Source organism: Lithobates pipiens, unplaced genomic scaffold, assembly GCF_037356315.1.
Source record: "Lithobates pipiens isolate NorthernLeopardFrog02 unplaced genomic scaffold, aLitPip1_a1.2 Scaffold_18, whole genome shotgun sequence".
In the NCBI taxonomy this organism is placed as follows: domain Eukaryota; kingdom Metazoa; phylum Chordata; class Amphibia; order Anura; family Ranidae; genus Lithobates; species Lithobates pipiens.
In genome coordinates, this window is record NW_027507758.1 from 486,067,732 (window position 1) to 486,089,390 (window position 21,659).

Below are 21,659 nucleotides of genomic sequence, written 5' to 3' on the forward strand. Positions count from 1 at the left end.
AGACCTCCTCTGTAAAAAATGCAACCTGTAGAATTTTTGAAATGTCGCTTGAGGAGATTTTTGAGGCTGAAAGTTTGACGCCATTCCACGAGCGGGCGCAATTTTGAAGCGTGACATGTTGGGTATCAATTTACTCGGTGTACCATTATCTTTCACAATATAAAAAAAAATTGGCCTAATTTTACTGTTGTCTTATTTTTTTATTCAAAAAAGTAAATTTTTTCCAAAAAAAGTGCACTTGTAAGACCGCTGCGCAAATACGATGTGAAAAAAAAGTATTTCAATGACCGCCATTTTATTCTCTAGGGTGTTACAAAAAAAAACAATATAAAAAATGTTTGGGGGTTCTAAGTAATTTTCTAGCAAAAAAAACTGTTTTAAACATGTAAACACCAAACCTGAAAAAGAGGCCTGGTCCTTAAGCCCTTGTACACACGGTCGGAGAATCCGTCGGAATGTGTCCTATCGGATCGTGTCGTCGGATAATCCGACTGTGTGTGGTATGCATCGGACTGATTCCGTCGGAATATCCGTCGGACCCAATTTTCCAACATGTTGGAAAAATTTCCCGACCAACTGGTCAGATCGGACATACTCCGATCAAGTGTAGAGAATTTTGATCGGACCAAGTGCCATGCATGCTCAGATCAAATTCCTACATCAAAGCTATTGGCTACTAGCCTGAATGTAGTCCCATCGTAACGAAATTACGTCATCACGTTCTGAAAGATCCGATTTTTCGCCAACTTTGTCAGACAAAATCCGACGGGCAAAATCCGATGGATTTGGTTGTGGAAATCTCCGACCGTGTGTACAGGGGCTAAGTGGTTAAGGAGGTAAGTTTTCATGTTTATTCTATTGCTTAATGCTATTTCTAGGAATACTTGTTGTTATGTTGTTATGTGTTATGTTGTTGTCGATGTTCCATGAGCTGTAGATATGAAAGTTATTTCAGGGGTTCCCCGAGCTCTCAGAGTTCTCGCCAGGGGTTCCTCAAAGGTAAAAAGGTTGAGAAACACTGAGTAAAATATATCAGGAGATACTTAACATGTACAGTTTAGAGGAAAGAAGGGAAAGGGGTGGTGTAAGCGATACCAAGCGCAGGTATCCAGTGGCAGCAGGTATGACTAGTTCAGGGTCGCTGTACTTAGGAAACTGGAATCAGACTGAGTATGATTTAAATAAAGTCTAATAATGCACACAATGCTAATACAACATCAACAGACCATAAGCGAAGCACATGTGAAAAATAAATGTGACAGTGAAGCAAAACTAAACCAACAGCCTAAATATAATACACTATATATAAAGCAGGTAAAATAGGTATTAAACACGTTACCATTTTTCTAGGTAAATATATTTCTAAAGGTGCTATTGGCATGAAATTTTCACCACATACAACACTCATAATTTGTGTGCACCCCAATGAGCAACTGGATGTCAGGGCTGTCCCTGCCTACTCTTATGTTCCCTTGTGGACATTGCCACATCTGCCAGTTTGTGGAGCGCACAGACAATTTCATGGATAGGCATAAGGTCTATTCCATTAAAAACATTTTATCAGTTGTAGCACTGCACAGGTTTTATATATTCCTTAATGCCCCTGAAAAAAATTCTGCATCGATGAAACATTTGAGTAGCATCAGGAATCCAAAGAACCATGATAAACCTGAACGTACCCCTATAGCTCAACATTTTGATAGATTTCACAACTCTTCTTCTGATGGTCTTAGAATTAGAAGATTTTTTTTGCCCTCACTCTGTCCAAAGGGGTGACTTTGACGAGGTCCTCCTTCCAGAAGGAATAAGAGTAGGTTTTTCATTTACAAACTGTCAGGGCTGGCTTAGCCCTTCCTCCTCTGGGCTGGCCGCTCAGCTGTCGGCTAATTGCCAGCTCTCTTCTCTTTCCACAGTTACCAGCTGTTCTCGATGATGCTTGTCTGACCTGCCTATTTAAAGCCTTCCAGCTCACTTTTTCTTTTGCCTTCATGTTGGTCACATCACAAGGAACCATCTCCTGCTGTTTGTTTCAAAGACTGGCTTGCTGACATCCCTCCTGGCTTCTTAACCTGCTTACGGTTACTCTCCTTGGATCCCTGACTTCTGGCCTGGCTGATTACCCGATCTGGTTAATGAACTTTGGACTGGCTGACTACCCGATCTGGCTACTGGACTCTGGCTATGCTTGACTACGCTTTTTTTCTATTTACCTTTTATTTTTATTAATAAACAAGTGTGATTTGATTGTACTTCTGTCTCAGTCCACTTGCTGTGGAGTTCAGTGTTTTTTGATCTGTCTGCATGCATCGCCTGGTTGAATTAATGACCGAAATTTACGCTTATATCTGCGGAATGAATAATATGATATCAAAAATCTACTAGACACAAATATTATCACATTTCTATTTGGTTAAGTCATTAGGTGAATCTTTACGACTGTGGTGAGTGACAGGGCAAATCTAAGAAGGGAGGTATCTCCGCCACCCTTTATAAGCTCCAGGATGGACTCTCACCGTGTCCTAATGAAGCTCACATGACCCAGTGAGTGAAATGCTCACTGTCCCTATGTCATCTGACCCAGTTTCTCCTCTCATCCATATGGCGTGCACACCTGCCATTCCACATCGCTCCACACAGACTGCACAGCGTCTGAGGATTTCCCATATGGCATTAGCCGCATATCAACACTGAGGCCTGCAAGCATCCTGGAGGTTTGCAGAGGGGGAGTTGAGACTGCTGCCACCAGGAACCAGCTCTTTGGGTAGGAATTGAGATTCAACAGGATACCGGCTGAGATTGCTCCAGGGACGCTGCTCCCGTTATCACCTTCAAATGTAACTGCACTTGCCACCGCCGTGTGGATGCTTCCCCATCTGTGTTTCTCAGCCTACTGTGTTCCTTCTCCTTTTCCTCTCCCCCCACCCATTTACATTACATAGCATTTGTTGCCGATTACACTTGCTGCCTAAACCACGTGCATCTGTCCCTGTCAGCGCTTTTGTTAAAGCCTACTGTCTACTCTGCATCTACACTGCCTACAACCATTGGCTCTCCCTCAATGGACTATGGATAAGTGTGGCCCCTGTACCCTTTATGGCATGTAACTTTTGCCCCCATTACTGGCCACGGCTGACCCCTCCAACTTGCTGCTTTGCCTCCACTACTGCCTTATTCAGTCTGTTCCTTGGTGCGAGTGGGTGTATGAATGAGAGCCCGGGTTGCTTTCTTTTATTTAGTTCTTGACAACATTGTCATGAATGTTTTTACTCTGGTGTAGTGAAGGTTTGCATTTTTTTTGATACTTATTGAAACTTTTGTACTAATACATTTTTGGTTTGATACATATACTGCTATTAGTTTCCTTCTGGAGCTGCTTCTCCTTAACTCTGGTCCTTTCCAGAACCTTAGTTACATTTTACAATAGAGTCTGTTTTGGCTCTGGGGACCCCACCCCCCCACTTGGGGTGAGTCAGTAATGTATCCATCTTTTCTTATCTTTGTGATGTTTATTTGCCTTTTTTTTTATTTATTTTTCTTCATCTATAGCATCAGGTGGAGTCTAATTACTGGAATCTGCTGGTTGCTGGCAGACAGATGCTGGGAACCACTGGAACTGCACCCTGAAGCTCTGGGGACCACAGTGCCACCAGCAGGTGATTCAGGTACTGATAGGGGGGCATGATTGAAACATTTAACAAATTAAGGGTCTGACTAAGGTTTAGGAGGGCAGTATTTTAAACAGGAAGCGAAGATCAAGAACATAATATCATTGGCAGAGAGCGCTGACCAGTGTGTTCCCGTGGGGTGCAGTCCCCCTGTCAGAAGACAATAGCTCAGTGGGGGGAGATTGCTGTACTGACATTCAGTTACCAGCCCCCTGAGTTGAACGACAAAAAAACAACTAATAGTGTGTACCAGGCTTTAGACTGTGGACCCAACAGTAAAATACAGTTAAAGGAGTCCAATATAGAGTATAATGAATACACAGTTTATTAGTGTTCATGAATTCTGTTTATTGACTTTCACGTGTCACAGGAAATGTTTGCCACCTTTGCCATGTTTTCTTATGAGGCATATATATTAGAGGTTCACAGAGACACTGGGCCTACTAGCAGAACACTTCATTAATTTCATGGCTACTATGCTCCAGCCTGTTGACATAAGTAGATTCTAACACTGGCTTTTTTAACCAGAAGGTTGTTTATTTTGAAATGAATCAGTTGTCATGTACTCACAAGGTGATTTTGGCCTTGTTACAGTAAACAGAATTCTTCTTAGGAAAGACGCTATGGTATTTAATGTCCTGATTTCTGAAGTCAGAACTAAAACAGATGTGGATATGTACCCAGCAAAGTCGGAGTGGCCTTCATTTTGTATACTGAAATGGAAAAATAAAACTCCTCAAGAATGCAATATGACAGGCAGGTTTCCCATTGAAACAAATGCAGATTCGATTCATTTTTCATCATTTTTCCTTTCAGGAGAGCACAGATTAAACGAGACATTGGTAACCTAATGAGCCCTGTATAATATTAGAGATCGTCATAAGTATGGAAGAGGGTGTAAGAGACGTCTGTTAGTCCAGACCTCATGCTCAAACTTTACACATCTTAAACTTTCCTTTAAGTCTGTTTCTTGGAATAAACTCACAATTACACTCTGAGCTTCTCAATGTGCGTGTGTGGGGCGTAGGGTACACTGGACTGTTATCTAAACTAAGAGGACAACACAGCTACAAGGAGATACCGACAGAGAGGAGACAGCAGCAGAGAGGAGAGACACAACGCACAGACTTTTTAAAATTTGATATCAGGAAGTCATCCTTTGACAAGGGTCATTGCATGGTTATATATTTAAACAGAAAATTAAATATATCTGACTAGATAGTACAAAATAAGCTTAGCAAAGCACACACTTGCTTAGAACTTTTTGCATTTACACTTGGGCAGCATACACACACTTGTATAGATTACTATATCACATTCTGACCTATTGGATATAGTACAGGATCAGTGCCCCAGTGTAATGGATGCAGATGGAAAGCCAATCCCTCTGCGCTGTGTGCTAATGACTATCAGTATGGGTGTGTTACTTGTTCTTCTCTGCGCTGGACCTGCCTGCACCCATAAAAACCGGGGAACAAAGTTTCAGGTACGTGCTTTTTATGAATTTGCATGATAACTAATTATGTTCACATCTGTAGCAATGACCAGTTTGCAATTTAATTATTAGAGCCAGGGACACAAAATGAAATGGATTTGCAATCTCATAAAAATGCACAACATTCCCTTCAAGGAGGGACATATGCCCTGAAATTGGCTGGTGGGCTTTTTAAAGATCACATGAAGATGATTCCAAGGTGGTTTGGGAACTAAAGGCCCATACACACAATACGAAAATTGGATGGAAAAATTTGTATGACAAGCTGTCTAACGATTTTTGTATATAGTTAGCACGGTGCTTTCAACAGCCGATTATGCTTTTTCGTCAGACAAAAGCTGGATGTGTAGACTATAACATTTTTGTTGGATGTGAACTCAATGTCTGATTTTCGTTTCATTAGTACGGTTTTCCTACGAAAAAAAAATCTTAAGAGCAAGACTACAAATGCTCAGAAATGAAACAATACATACAAAACTATTCGATACATTACGTCACTTCTGACATTGTATTCTGTTGTACAAAAATGTTTGTATTGTGAGTAACCTCTTCACTTTCAACATGTGACTAGCATACCACAAAAATCAGACGTTCGGTTGTCCAAAAATCTAAGCGCGTGTATGAGGCTTTTTTTTTTTTTTTTTTTTTGGTGTGATACAGTTCCTGTTTCAGAAACTCACTCAGCTATATACAGTACTATAGCTAGGTTTTTATTTATATACCAGTACAGATGAAAGGATTCTACTGATGTAGATGATCTCTACCTTTCACAAACCTTTTAGGATCAGAAGATTGAAAATGTTTAGGGGTGACTGAAATGTTGTCAAAAGTTCTGCAACATGAACTGCCATTATCAGAAAACTTAGATAAGTTACTACATCATTTTGACAGAGGTTGATTTAGTAAATCTGGAGAGTGCAAAATCTGATGCAGCTGTGCATAGAAATCAATCGGCTTCTAACTTCAGCTAATCTTTGACAATAAGACCTGGACGCAGATTGATTGCCATGCAGAGCTGCACCAGATTTTGCACTCTCTAGTTTTAGTAAATCAACTCAATAGAGTTTTATACATCAATACAATTATCTTGGAATTGTGGAATAGCATACACTGATACCCATATCTCTCAATAGATGCTCTGCAACATCCAACTATAAGCAGCATGTTTAGGGTTGGGCTTGCCAGTCCTATCTGTCTGACAGCTATACAGGCATACCCCACTTTTAAGTACACAATGGGGTTTATTTACTAAAGCTGAAAAGTGCAAAATCAGGCTCACTTCTGCATAGAAACCAATCAGCTTCCATGTTTTATTGCCAAAGCTTAATTGAACAAACTTGGGTTAAAAGCTTATTGGTTTCTATGCAGAAGTGAGCCTGATTTTGCACTTTCTAGCTTTAGTAAATAAACCCCATTGTGTACTTAAAAGTGGGGTATGCCTGTACACTACTGTCTCTAAACCAGTGAACTATGTCTCCAGCACACAACCTCTTAGTGCCCGTTCACACAGGGGCGACGCGACTTGCAGCGCGACTCACAGATGCGACCTGCACACGACTTCAGCGGCGACTTGAAAAATGACTTCTGTATAGAAGTCAATGCAAGTCGCCTGAAATCGCCCCAAAAATAGTACAGGAACCTTTTTCTAAGTCGGAGCGACTTGAGTTGCTCCTATTAGAACGGTTCCATAGTACAGAACAGAGCGCGACTTGTCAGGCGGCTAAGTCGCCTGACAAGTCGCGGTAGTGTGAACGGGCACTTATAAATAAAAGGAATCTATCATAAAACCCGGTGAAAACAAACATTTCCGATATTATTTTGCTACAAACTCATTTCAAGGCAGTAAAGTAAAAATAATCCCTAGTCGTTAAAAATGTTGGGGTATCTTTCTGACAGTTTCAACTGAAGACATTTCTTGTATAAACTGATAAATGTCTTCAAACTTTACAGAACAAGTGCAATTGAATTTGACTAATTACTTCCAGCTGTACCATGCTTTGGATAAATGAGACCCTTCATAAACACTAAAAGCACAGCTCAGAGAACCTTGTTCAGTCATTGTTTATATGAAGATAAGTACGTAGCAGCTGGAATTGTTGGGCTTATCATACCTGGGAACCCACAAAAGTATGTCTGACTGTACGCTAAGCTATACGGCCACCTAAAACATCAAAACACTATCAAGCTCTTTACTTTTAATCCTGCAAAGGAAAAAAGATTTCAAATAAATCAGTTTGCTGCTGTTTCGTGCAAAATCATTAAAGCTGAGGTCTGGTTAGTATGGATTTCAGCACACCATTGGATTGTTGCAGGACTCGCTCAATCAGGGTTGCTGAACCTTACTAGCATTTATGTCGTGAATGTTAATATTTATTTTTTTTACTTATAGGAAATTTCAGTCACGGTCTTGCCATCACTAGGGTCCCCAGAGCTTACACCTCCACAGGAGAGAGATTTTACATCAGAGCTAACAGACAAGAAGAAGCCCCCATGGCATCCTAGGTATTCCTGGCTCATGTTTTCTGACCACGATGCAAAAACCAGGAGGAAAGGACAAGAGGAATCAAAAAGAGTGAGCTATACACGTTTACTATAATCTCTCAGTGGAAATGAGTTATGCACTGTCATCTGTATACAAGGCTGTAATTGTTTATTACATTTTATTGCTTAGTTTGACTTGGCAGAGGACTCTAGATCCAAGTGTTTATAAAGGATTTAAAGTTTACTTCTTAATACCATGATTAAATGTAGAGCTTGAGCAACGCATTTTAATGTACATATGATTAGAATAAACATAAATGTAAAACGTATCAAAATAAGATGTCCCTGCAGGGAGAAAACAGTGAAAATTGTTAGGCTATAGCCACTGGCAATAATTGCATGAAAATTCCGACAGGCTGCTTGTCCCCAAGTTCATTGATTGATCAATTTGGGTACAATCAGCCTGCCCATATACATGGTTGGCCGAAATTCGAACCGTCTATGGCTGGCTTTAGTCCAGACTTTTCTTGTGAGGAGTTCCAGGATTCTCACCCTATTCTAGACTATCTAGGAGATTTTGACATGCCATTGTGTGCCCGTGTGCCCATGTGGCCCCCAGGCTTCCAGTTAGTCATGTTTGTACAACCATCAGAAAATTCTTCTATACATTTCAACACATACAGCTGTTGAACTGTTTTACTCCTCACCTCATCACATAGAGTTACTAAGCAAATCTGCAGACACCTAATTTTTGCACCTTATTCCCAAGGTTGTCACCTTTTATTGGAAAAAAAACTGCCCCGTGATCACTTTCAATTCTTGTAACTATTCATAACATTAGCAACATGTCCATTTCTACTAAAATAATGATTAGGTGGCAGTATACCATGTCCCTCATTGTTTTGGTCATTAGCTATTATTCATGACCATGCATAACATAATCCATATTCAAAAAATCATCCCACATTCCCCTCCTCGGACCAATGAAATGCCTGCAAGCATGCAAAACTGGACCAATCTGTTTATCAGCAACAGAAATCTCAGTATAAATATTCTATACTGTGACTATAAACCCTGTTCAGTAAAGATTAAAATTGGTCAGGTACTCATAGCCTTAAAAATGCCTTTTTACTCTAAGGAGCAAATCCAGAAAATTCCTGAAGCCGGCTTCACATGTGCGGCCATGGTTTCCAGCATGGGACCCGGTGCGTTTCTGTTCACCAGTTCAGGTGTGATACAGGCCTGAATTTTTGCCTTAATTTGAACCTGAACTGGACCTGAAAACGCACAGCACCCTATTGGAATGCGAACCACGGCCCACCTGGATATGTGTGAACCACACTCGGATGTCATGCAAATTGGATGGAAAACCACATCCAATTTGCACATACGTAAACCCAACCTTAATGAAGTGTTTTTTTTTTTTTTTTTACATTAGAGGGAAAAAATAAGACATTCTCTTGGATAAAGAATAAAACAAATGTATGAAAACTATTCATTCTTCATCATCATCTGCTTTCAGCATCATCACGCTGGTCCAATTGGTGCTCCAGCACCTCCAAGACATCACAGTCACACTGTTAACCATGTGTTGCGGGAGAAGAAGCTGTCACAATTTCTTCAGCTGTTGAGTGGTGAGCATGATTTTACTGTATTACATTATGAGGCACTTCTATTTTCCAGCTGCATTTTTATATGTTATATTCCTGCTATGGAATAAAGAATTCTACCATATTTAAACATAAGGCACTTGCAATACTGGGGCAGATTTGTAGACAAAAAAAATAAAAAAATTAGGGTGTTGCTGTTGCCCATGGCACCTACTGCTATTCCAGTTGTCAAGTGCTCAGGGTAATTTAATTCAGTAAAGCGATTCAAAAACTTATTTTAAAATAAACATGCCATACTTACAGTACCTGCTCTGTGCAATGGTTTTGCAGAGCAGCCCCAAACCTCCTCTTCTAGGGTCCCCCGCTACAGCTCCTTCTCTTCAGTGAGTGCCCCCATAAAAACCTGCTTCCTATGGGGCACTTATGTAGGCTTTATGCCAAGCCATGCTGCGTGCGGCCTTAGACACACAGCCTGGCTTGGCCCCACCCCTACTCCCTCATAACTTGACAGCAGCAAGAGCCAGCGGCTCCTGATGCTGCCTCTCTGTCCTGTGAGGAGATGGAGAGCTGAGAGCTAAGAGCCACAGCTCTCAGGTACAGAACTGGATTGAGATCGGGCTCAAGTAAGAATTTGGGGCTGGGGGGGCATCCTTGTTACAGAATGTATTTTTAACTTGATACAGAGAATGCATTAAAGGTAAAAAAAAAAAACCTTTAGAACCATGTTAAATTAGATCTGTTTAAGCAGGTATGTCACTAGATAAAACATCTTAAAGTAAAGTGCATGCTGTAAAGAAGATGGTGATGCTAGCAGCAGGGCAGGTGAGCATTCACTAATCTTCACCTTTTGTAAGCTGGGGTTTCTCAAGCTAGCCCTTTACATCAAAACTGCGTCCTGTTTTTTTTTTTTTTAACAAGCATTGACGTACTTAAATTTTTTTTTTTTACTTAATTGTTATTACTATGCACTGCAGTTTGTTGTGCTTGAGTGTGTTACAGCATGTTGTAACATGCTGTGTAGAAAATTGTAATGTATTTTTTCCAATGCATCCCAAAACGGCACATTGGTGTAACTGAAACAATAGGCCATAAGGCTATTTGGCATTTCCTTGCATTGGGGGTGTGTTGGATAATGCAACACTATAGTGATAGTTTTCCAAATAGTACTAGTGTAGCTCAATTAGTTCATTACTCTTTGGTTTGGTACATGCCCACAAAACAGCTTTATTGGCAGCCATGGTGTAACTTTTGACAACTGCAGCAAGTCAACATTATCTATATGAAATTTAAATGTTTCTTATCAACAATACTATTTATTAAATTGTAGAATGCTCTCAAGTAATTACAGAATAATTGTAAATATTCTGTCCAATGACAGATGTCCTGCTGAGGCAGAAAGATGGCGAAAACACCTCAAGTTACAAGCGTACCCCGACTATTTCACCTGCAAAGATGCACATTGCATTTACATGCAAAACCCGCAGCGACATTCATGTGGAACCTGGGGAACTGCGAGAGATACAGCTCTATAAAATGGTTAGTCTTTACAAGCACATCTCTACTTTTTTTTTTATAAATGTTAAACTCTCTAAATATGTACAAGGAACCAAAACACAGAACAGTTCACTGCCGTGTCTCTGATTAATAAGATTTCTCCATACTTCCTGTATGTTCATTAGAGAAGGGAGTAAGAGAAAATCACTCAAACTGGTAGCAACAAAAATAAAACTTGGCAGAGGTGCTCATATAAAAAAAAAAAATAAAAAAAAATCAAGAAACAAGTTTGGCCTGGTGTTTCAGCACAAGTTTTTTTTTTTATATATTTATTTTAACCACTTCAGCCCCAGAAGGTTCTACCCTCTTAATGACCAGGCCATTTTTTATGTGATATGGTGCTGTTACTTTAACTGACAATTGCGCGGTTGTGTACTCAATTAAAATTGATCTCCTTTGTTTTCTCTTGGTGGCATTTGATCACATCTGCGGTTTTTATTTTTTGCATTATAAACAAAAAACACTGAAAATCTTTAAAAAAACAAAACTGTGCCGCCTACCAGTGCCCACCTGTGCCGCCCATCTGTGCCACCTATCAGTGCCCACCCATGCCCATCTGTGCCGCCTATCCATGCCCATCTGTGCCACCCATCCATGCCCATCTGTGCCGCCCATACGTGCCAGCTATCAGTGCCAATTTGTGCCACCTATCAGTGCCCATCCGTGTCGCCCATCAGTGCCACATATCAGTGCCACATATCTGTGTCCATCAATGCCACCTCATCAGTGCCACTTCATTGGTGCCCATCAGTGCCGCCTTATCAGTGCCCATCAGTGAAGGAGAAAACGTACTTATTTACAACGTTTTAAAACTGAAACAAAAAAAACATTTTTTTTCTAAATTTTCGGTATTTTTTTATTTGTAGCGCAAAAAATAAAAACCGCAGAGGTGATCAAATACCACCAAAAGAAAGCTCTATTTGTGGGAAAAAAATGATAAAAATTTCATTTGGGTACAGTGTAGCATGACCGCACAATTGTCATTGAAAGTGCGACAGTGATGAAAGCTCAAAATTGGTCTGGGCAGGAAGGTGTTTAAGTGCCTGGTATTGAAGTGGTTAAAATAAAAAAAATCGAATTTGTTCATCAATTTAGGCCAATATGCATTCTGCTACATAATTTTGGTAAAGAAAAAAAAAATCCCAATAAGCCTAATTTTCTACTTCAAGTCACTACTGCTGCCAAGCCGATCATAGCTAAAAACTGGAAATCCACCTTCCTTTGTGTACTTGCAGTAAAACAAACACAGAATTACCCAAGCAATGATTCACACCAAATTGGAAGCTGTCCTACTGGATAAAGTACCTAAATTTGAGCAGCACTGGAACCTTTAGGTAACCCATTTCCTACCCCCCAGTTTCAAGGAAACCTTACTTTACTAACTTTCTTTACCCCTCCCTTGAGTCTGACACCATTCTTTTACCCTCCCCTAGGGGGGTCCCTTTGCCCACCTCTGCTTTTTCCTCTTCCTCGCCCCTTGTGCCCTTTTTTTTTTTATGTGCTTGCCCCTTGTTCCCCCTCAATTATTTTTTGTATTCTATCAACACAGCCCCTATCCTAGCTTGAATTCCTAGTTAAGTGTTCCCCTTAGAACACCCCATTTCCCTTCCTGACCTGCAGTCTCCCAGTACTCGAGCTCTATGGCATTGTCCCCCATTAGAGTGCCAAACAGCCATCTCTGTTAATTACTTGGGCATGACTGGAAGCCCTGCACAATGCTTTTGCTCCCCTCTTATTCCCCCCCCCCCCCATTTTTTTTCTCTGACTGTTCAGATACAGTTTATGCCTAGAATCTCATTCTACCTATGTATAGCATTATGGTGTTTGCTATGTACCCTTTTTTTTGTTGAACCAGCATGGTCTTTTCCATGCTTTAGCACCTGTTACTTTGTAATTACTATAATAATGTACCTCTTGCTAGAAAATACAACATCCGTTGAAAGTTGATGGACTTTTTAGGCATAAATATAGCTATAAATGAAAAAGGTAATTTGAAACAATTTTATTTCTAAAAACAAACAGGTTTTCAATGCCTCAGAACATGAATGCTTCACTGTCTATTATATTGTACATACATCACATTTTACATATATTCCCTTATGTGTCTAATAAAGGGACATTAATATATATAGAAACATCAATACAAAAAATACAGTTTATACAGACAGTGTATCAAGGGCAAATCAGCTCAGAGGTGCTCTACATGTTACGCGTTCATTATAATGCTTCATCTGGAGCTTATGCCTTTATTCTCTATGAATAACCAGAGAGAGAAAAAAAGGCGTCTCTACAAAATTAAAGCAGTAGTGTAGCCCATATATCATAAATCAGAGGGTGTGGAAGAAAACAGATACTCATACAAAACAAGTAAAGGGAAGAAAATTGTGAATGTCGTGATCTTCCAGTATATAGGGGAATTGATTCCTAATAGCTTCCGCTCTATCCAAAAAAAGAAAGGGGGGAGAAGAAACCCACCCTTAGAGTCTCCGTGGCCAACATCGGGGCTGCTACGGAGACTCTAAGGGTGGGTTTTTTCTCCCCCTTTCTTTTAAGGATAGAGCGGAAGCTATTAGGAATCAATTCCCCTATATACTGGAAGATCACGACATTCACAATTTTCTTCCCTTTCCTTGTTTTGTATGAGTATCTGTTTTCTTCCACGCCCTCTGATTTATGATATATGGGCTACACTACTGCTTTAATTTTGTAGAGATGCCTTTTCGCTCTCTCTGGTTATTCATAGAGAATAAAGGCATAAGCTCCTGCTGAAGCATTATAATGAACACGTAACATGTAGAGCACCTCTGAGCTGATTTGCCCTTGATACACTGTCTGTATAAACTGTATTTTTTGTATTGATGTTTATATTTATTAATGTCCCTTTATTAGACACATAAGGAAATATATTGTACATACATCACATTTTACATAAAATAGACAGTGAAGCATTCATGTTCTGGGGCATTGAAAACGTGTTTGTTTTTAGAAATAAAATTGTTTCAAATTACCTTTTTCCATTTATAGCTATATTTATGCCTAAAAAGTCCATCAACTTTCAACGGATGTTGCATTTTCTCGTAAATCTTAATATCGGGACATGGCATGTGTTTTATGCAATGTATCCCCAGGACCACCGTGTGGTAGATGCATACTAAATTTAATGTACCTCTTGCACTCTTACTTTTGTTGCCTTTCAATAAAAATATTTTAAGAAAAAAATCCCAATAAGCGTATATTGATTGGTTTGCGCAAAAGTTATGGAGTCTACAAACTATGGGATAAATTTATGGAATTTACATGTTTTTCACTAGTAATAGTGGCGGTCAGCGATTTTTAGCTGGACTGAGACATTGCCATCTGTCCCATTTGGGAGTTTTCCCTTTTCACTTCCTGTTTCATAACCAAAACAGAAAGGGAGAGGAAAGTCCTCCAAAGTGAGGGAATCTCTGGCTGTCATCAAAATGAGTGTCGCTATTGGAAAACTGCCCCTGTAATACTGTTCTGAGGACAACCCAAGATTTGGAATTTTCTTTTACGATCAGTAAAAACAGGACAGGACAAATTAAGAGGGTGTATTCCACAGCAAGGACACAAACAGCAATAAAAACTTGACAGGTGTTCTTATTCCTCTCCAATTTGTTGAAAACTAAAAAAGGTATTATTAAACCCAAAAGCACACATTCTTACAGCTCTCTACTTTTGTTTACAAGGCTTTTCCTAACCCAGCTGGGTGCAATACAATGCAAACAGCAATCACTTTGGGAATCCTAGTCTTTCTGGAAATGACTCAATGCATGGGTAGATTATTTTAGTTGCTTCAAAATACAACTTATTTTTATGCCTAAGTTTTGTTTTAAAGAAAACTCATCACGAGAACAAATTTACTATTAGTGTGATGCGTCCCTTGTGCTGCAGTCTGCCTCTAACCTCCCGTTGTATAGACAGGACATTAAGCAGAATCTCCCCAACGGAAGCTGACAATGGGTTCAAGATTTCCCTATGCTATTAAAAAAAAAAATAGAAAAATTTGTCAAATGACAAAATATAAAGTAAATGAACATTAGAGAAGTCCAAATAAAATCAATATTTGGTGTGACCAGCCTTCAAAACAAGTCGCTTAGCCTTGTTTCCACATCAGAGGTATGGCCTTTTGGCCCTAATTCTTCCATGAAGACCACTTCTGGCCAGACTTCTCCAGTCAGTAGATGGGTGTACCTGGGTCCCACAAGTTCTGTGCTGATGGCACTGCTGGACTTCTTCCAATGTCGAAGCCAATCACTGCGTCCACAGTCCTCAACCATCTTGAAACCCCAGTCTGCTTTGAAATAATTGCCTGGGAGAGACCTTGCTGCTGCAGTATAAATACCTTATGTCTTGTTGCTGTGCTCAGTCTTGCCATGGTGTACAACCTGTGCCACTAAACGGTCTTCCACAACCCCACCTTGGTAGCAAAGGTTGGCGGCTCCTCACCCAGTATTTAACCTCCTACACAGCTATTTCAGTTAATGATTGTGTTTAAACCTACATATGAAATTGATCATCATTGGTATAATTGGTAATCGTACACCTGACTCTAATCCTACAAAATCCTGGGTTTTGTGCAAGTGTACAAAGTGTGCAAGTGTAAGAATTGATGCTGGTTGAAGTCAAAGGCTAGTCACACCAAATATTGATTAGATGCTCACTTTGCATTTTGTAAATTGATAAAAAAATAAACAATTAAAAAATATATTTTTCAAAGCAGTCTTACTTTCAAGTATTTCTTCACACCTGTCTAAATCTTTTGTACAGTAAGTTTCCTGTTCGGTCCAATTCAAAGCTTCTTACTCTAGAAAGCACTTGTGTTCCACTAATAGTAATTCTGTGTTTGTATGTAGTCCCACCTAGAAGGCTCGTTCTACAGAGGAGCTGGCCTGAACCTCACCAATGGTCGATACACTGCTCCTTACACTGGACTCTATACCTTCTTTGCCAGGCTACACGTTGGTGAGTAACAGATTGGACACAATGTACCAACTTGTTCATTTTAAAATGGAATACGTCAGTTTTAATCCCTGCTGGCACAATACGGCTATTCTGAGTGATAATGTATGGTAATGCTTTACTGAGCAAATCAGAATATGATTTATTTATTGTTAATCTTTTCATTTAGATTCTGAAAATATCTTTGGAAGTGGTAATATTATTAAACAAAGTTAGGTAAATGGTATATAGAAACCAAGCAGGTATTCTGCCAAGGCATGATTAATAAGATCAGCACAGTGACAGCTTGTAGTTCTCAATAAGCTGCAAGGGTGCTGGTGAGTGCTCCTGTAGTCAAATGATCTTTCTGCTCTCAGGTAATTGCCTGTCCGCATGAGGTACGCCAGCTATGCTGAGAGTCTGCAGGAGCCTGAGATTGCACCCGCGCTCAACTGACCACAGGTGCACAGCTCTGCAGGCTCCTTAGAAGAAAAAAAAAAAGTGTATTTATTAGGTATTCCATATCACAGTTGTAAGTCTCGACAGCAATACCTTTCACAATATCTTTTAGAATTTCCAGAAATATTGCAAGGGCCAAACTAAACAACCTATCGAGTCTATATCTAATCTGTCTCCCACCCTACATAGTTGTTGAGTGAACATTTAGAATGATTTGTGTGCTTTAAGTAGATTGTGAAATCTGATTCACAAAATGTTATTTGAACTAAATACATAAGTGCCTTAAAGCAGGTATACTCTAAAAGGTTTATTTATTTTTTCCCCCTTCAACCAAGCGGGTTTAATAAAAACAAACAAACTGACAGGCAGTCAGAGCCGCTGTACTAATGATCCAGTGTTAGTACAGCAATCTCCCCTGCTGAGCTGTTGTGTTCTGACAGGGGGGTAGCTCCTTCCCCCAGAACACTCCAGTTAGTGCTCTCAGCTATTGGTTTCCCAGCATGCTTGGCTGACTTCTGTCAGACTGGCTGAATGTCAGATGTTTTTTTATTGAACAGGCTGATGTCTCCTGACATTTGGCCCATGTGTACTAGGCATTACTGTATGTTTTTAAAGGTTAAGTCCTAAAGGAGTCAACCATAAAGGGTGTTTATTAGTCCTCATTACTTTTAAACTAGTTCTAGATCAGTGATGGTTGCCTGAACTGGCCATTGTCAGCTTGGGTTTGGGTGAAGATCCCGACTACGGGTAAGGCAGCGATCAAAGGCTCTGGGCAGGTTCCACCCTAAGATACCCCTATGTGATATTGGTAGCATGCATCTATCTATGTCATCCTCCTACTCTATATGGATAAATACAAGTGCTCAACGTAGCATACCATCATCTACAAAAGATAGCAGAGGGCACTTGGATGGTGCTTGCATGGCCAACTGACTTCCTATTTCTATAGGCACAAAGCAGCCATTGGTAAGAAGGGTGGCAGATAAGTAAACAAAGGCTATATGTCACATGACTCCAACCAGGTGAGGAGAAGGTCATATGTATAACGTAAAAGTGTTTTCCTGCGTCATTATGTTATTCTTAGTGAGAACTGTTGAGATAGCTTATCTAGAGGTAAGCACATACAGCTCAGGGCTGAATGCCCCGTGATGATGCTGAAAACCAGTAAAGCTCCATAAGAAATCTTACTGTATCTCATGGTTTCCGATTTGTGAAAACTAGTACAAAAGAGAAAAGAGCACATGGCCAGGATGTTGACATTTAGCACTGGGCTTTATTCACACCGGCCCTCTTGCATTTAGATGAGGTAATCATCTGAGAAGTATAAAGAGCTTTTATGGCTCCCAGCTCACTTTTTCCTGCATTTATATATATATTTTTTCTAAGGCAGGTTAGGCCACGTTTAGCATGTCTAATCAGATCCTGTACATACAGAATTCTTTTTTTCTCTAAACGCAGTTAAAGTAACTGCCCCCAAATGTTCATCACTGGCACCACTGAAATATCATTACATGCATTTACAGTATACGAGTTTAGAAATGTCCTTGATTCATAAAAACACAGGTTTGACAGTGCCAGTATGAAAAAGTCACAGGAACATAAAATACAGTGATATCAATTAAATTGAAGACTTTGGAGGATTTGATTGCACTCCAGTCTAGTTTGGATAATGACACATTCTGGTTGCCATGGGTAATCTGTCACTGCTGCCTATAACCTTATGAAATACAGAGAACTGTATTAATAGAAACACAGACCCCCCCCCCCCCCCCCCCCCCGCTCCTGTCAATATTCAAGTTATGATTTAGCATTTTTTTTGGCAACCTCCTTATATAAATAGATGTGTAGCTTTTTTTTTATACCAATTATATAATTTAATTTATTGTTTTATAGATTTTCAGAAATACACCAATGAACGCCTTCAAGGATTTCTGCGGATACAGCTCTGTATCCTTTCCCTGTGTCAGGACAACCTGTAAGTCATTTGTAAGAGAATACATCTTTTACCAAAATCAAATAACAGCAGCAAAATACAACAATGCACAATTTGTGTATGAATATACATTATGTGAATACACAGCATAAATATAAAAAGTATGTGTGTGTGTGATAGATAGATATATATAAAAAGATTTGTAAAGTTGCTTGAAATCCCTTGTAACAGGTTTGAGTAGCGAACTTAACCTTTGACTACTCAGTGGTAACACGCTGTCAGTTTTCTAGGTCCCTGGAACATATCCTCAGCTATACAACCAATGAGGTCACAGCCACAATAACTTTGAATGGAGTCTTACAGATACAGGTAAATACCACAACAATGCCTTTTTTTTTTTTTTTTTACTAATTTCCAAGTGTTGCTTATTTAAAGTGGTTGTAAACCCTTACAACCAACTTTGACCTACAGGTAAGCCTAGATTAAGGCTTACCTGTAGGTCCAAGAAATATCTCCTAAACCTACACGGTTTAGGAGATATTTGCCGAAAGACAGTTACTGCCGTCTATGGCGCATGCACAGTAGACAGCGGTGCGCAGGCGCACTGAGCGCGCCGCGGTCAACGGCGATATGCCGCGAGTGGCGGTTCCCGGGCACATGCGCGGGAGTGATGTCATCGTGGCTTCGCCGAATGACCCAACGAGAAGATGGATGCGCCAGACTACAGGGGACAGCGGTGACGTCGCTGGCTCCTGTGTCAGGTAAGTGACACATAATGGGCTACTATGGGATGCATAGTAGTCCATTATGCTTTACCTTTGCAAGGAATCAAAGAGGAAGTAAACCCATCAGGGTTTACTTCCTCTTTAAAATAAATAAATGACAGTTTGACCTAAATCTTAAAAGGTAGGTTTGTGTGCAGTTTGGTGCATGACGCATACCTCATACTACTCAGTACCAAGGTAGAATATACTTGACTGTTTGTTGAGAATAATACATATCTGCCAACTGTTTTTTTTTTCTCATTGTCTCTCCTACAGCAAACAATTTTTAGACAGATTTCTAAACTAAAAAAGCACCAAGACCACCAGCAGCTACACTGGCACTTGCCTTTCTGGAATTTCAAACATTTACTGCTTACCAGCAGATCGATAGTTCTGGGTATGAGCTGCAGGCTGTATAAGCAAAATGCTGATTGCCTGTAAAGCCTATGGAGTGTATCTGCATGAAGAGAGTCCTGTAACAAGTCATATGGCAATACAATGACTAAGGCCCCTTTCACATGGGACGGATCAGTAATGATCCGCTCGCTCAGCGGGGATCGCTCCGTTGTCCCCGCTGAGCTGGCTGCGGACAGGGCGGTCTCCGCACACTGTGCGGGGACCGCCCTGTCAGCTCTCCGCTCTCCTCTATGGGGATCGGATGCGCACGGACCGTCTGTCCGTGTTCATCCGATCCGCTCTGCAGACGGATAGAAAAATAGGATTTTCCTCCGTCTGCAGAATCGGAAAGTAGCGGATGAAATCGGGTGTCTGCGGATGTTCATCCGCAGACAGCCGCTATCCCATAGGGATGAATGTATGCCCGTATTTCATCCGCAAACGGATGGATGAAATACAGACATATCGTCCACATGTGTGAAAGGGGCCTAAGGCTTGATTTGTGACTCTGCAGAAAGAACGCATTTGTGCGTAAGTGAGCTGGAAGATTTTTTTTTTTTCCCCCCAAGCAGCAGTATGTATGTTACATTTTACGATGGCAGCAGTTCCTAAAGCTTGCCATATGTGGATTATCAATTTCCACTATGAATGCTGGCCCAATCTTTAAAAGATCTGCTTATACACATTTGCACAGATCCAAATAATCAGTATACACTGCAATTTGTCATACTGAGTTGGAAGAAGTTCCACACTGAATACATACATGTACAAAAAGTAATTGTGTTATCCTGTCCAATCTCCTAGTGCACAGTGATGTTGTGAAAGGTACTGTCACACAGAAGGCTAATTATGCTTGAAAGTAGATAATATGTTAGCCGATTGACTAGTTTACATAAAAAAATTTTGACCATTGAATCGAGGCATTCTTTTCTCTATAGACAGAAAAATGTAACCTTACCCTGCTCTAGTCTCTGACAGTACCCACAAATATGGTGCGAACATAGAACAAAGATCCATGTCTGTTGGCACTAGCAGACATTTTGCATGAAAAATAATTTCTTTCTATTCTCTCCAGGCAGGACAGTATGTGTCACTTTTCCTTGAGAATAAGATGGACTCTTGGCTCACACTCCTAAAGGGCTCAGATTTCAGCGGCGTTCTCCTTGGACAATAATCTACAGAAAGATCCCAGGAACTGGAGATCATACTGCAATGGCAGTAGCAGCACTTTTGTAGAGTACAGGAGAAGCAGAGAATTTTCCTTACTAAAAAAAAGACTGATATTTTCTTAAACTACAGTTACTGGGCATAGATCTAATAATGGTATCCCCAGCTTGAACTGCCTACCCTATTCTGTCTACAATAAATGAATTACTTAAGAGTGTGCCTGCTGTCAGAAAATTGCAAAACAAAACCAAACATCGCTTTAATTAAACCTTGTAAGCAGAATACACAATGTACGCTCTTGGCAATCTGTTGAGGGATATCATAAATCCATAATTAAATCACAAGTTTGACTGCAAAGGGTGTGCACAATGAATATCTAGATGTATAAGAAACTTAAAACTAAGAGCAAAATTACCTTTTTTAATAAATATATGGTGCTGATCTAGGATAAAGTGGACACTTTGCATGTTGCATATGTTTTTTTTTTTTTTTTTAAGAAAAATGATTTATAACATATACAACCGCACTCTAGTTTCCGTGTTGTGAGGCAAAGATCAATATTGCATATGTTCAGAACAGTTAGAGAGATATTAAAGGCTCGTTTTAAGAATAAAATAAAAAATATGTTGTTATATTCTTACCTGCTCTGTGCAGTGGTTTTGCAGAGAGCAGCCCCAATCCTCCTCCTCCTCTCGGGTCTCCCGGCAACACTCCCGACTCCTCCCACTTGCCCCCATAGCAAACCACTTGATATGAGGGGCACTTGTGCGTGCTCACTTCCGAGATTGCTCTGTGTATCTTTAAGACACACATTCATAGCTCGGCTCTGCCTCCTGCTCCCTTCTTACCATCTGTTATTGACAGCAGTGGGAGCCAATGATGAAAGAGGAAGTAAACCCTGATGGGTTTACTTCCTCTTTTTTTCCCTGCAAAGGTAAAGCATAATGGACTACTATGCATCGCATAGTAGCCCATTATGTGTCACTTACCTGACACAGGAGCCAGCGAAGTCGCCGCTGATCCCTGTAGTCCGCCGCGTCCATCTTGCTGGTGGCATCTCGCAGCTCCGACCAATGACAGCGGCGAAACCGCGATGACGTCACTCCCGCGCATGCGCACGGGAGTCGCGTCTCGCAGCTCCGACGCTGCCATTCGGCGAAGCCGCGATGACGT

At 40.4% G+C, this 21,659-nt stretch overlaps 1 protein-coding gene across 2 annotated transcripts; it reads left to right on the top strand.

Annotated features, from left to right (window-relative positions):
* The first annotated feature begins 4,658 nt into the window (after positions 1–4,658).
* ERFE (erythroferrone) lies at positions 4,659–20,703 on the top strand. Of its 2 annotated transcripts, none has more exons than XM_077488502.1 (8): positions 4,659–5,151; positions 7,550–7,732; positions 9,164–9,275; positions 10,630–10,787; positions 15,683–15,791; positions 18,120–18,201; positions 18,442–18,528; positions 20,395–20,703. In XM_077488502.1, the coding sequence occupies exons 1-7, from the start codon at positions 5,026–5,028 to the stop codon at positions 18,500–18,502; spliced, it is 831 nt and encodes a 276-aa protein (XP_077344628.1). In that variant the 5' UTR covers positions 4,659–5,025; the 3' UTR covers positions 18,503–18,528; positions 20,395–20,703. The 2 variants fall into 2 exon arrangements, with proteins under 2 accessions (XP_077344628.1, XP_077344627.1); XM_077488501.1 differs by having other exon boundaries at positions 4,663–5,151; positions 18,450–18,528.
* The last annotated feature ends 956 nt before the right edge of the window (positions 20,704–21,659 follow it).

Excerpts from the sequence above, each read along its gene's own strand:
- ERFE (XM_077488501.1), top strand. The coding sequence starts at position 5,026 with ATGGATGCAGATGGAAAGCCAATCCCTCTGCGCTGTGTGCTAATGACT. Across the intron at positions 5,152-7,549 it reads ACCGGGGAACAAAGTTTCAG|GAAATTTCAGTCACGGTCTT; the intron begins GTACGTGCTTTT and ends TTTTACTTATAG. Across the intron at positions 7,733-9,163 it reads GACAAGAGGAATCAAAAAGA|CATCATCACGCTGGTCCAAT; the intron begins GTGAGCTATACA and ends ATCTGCTTTCAG.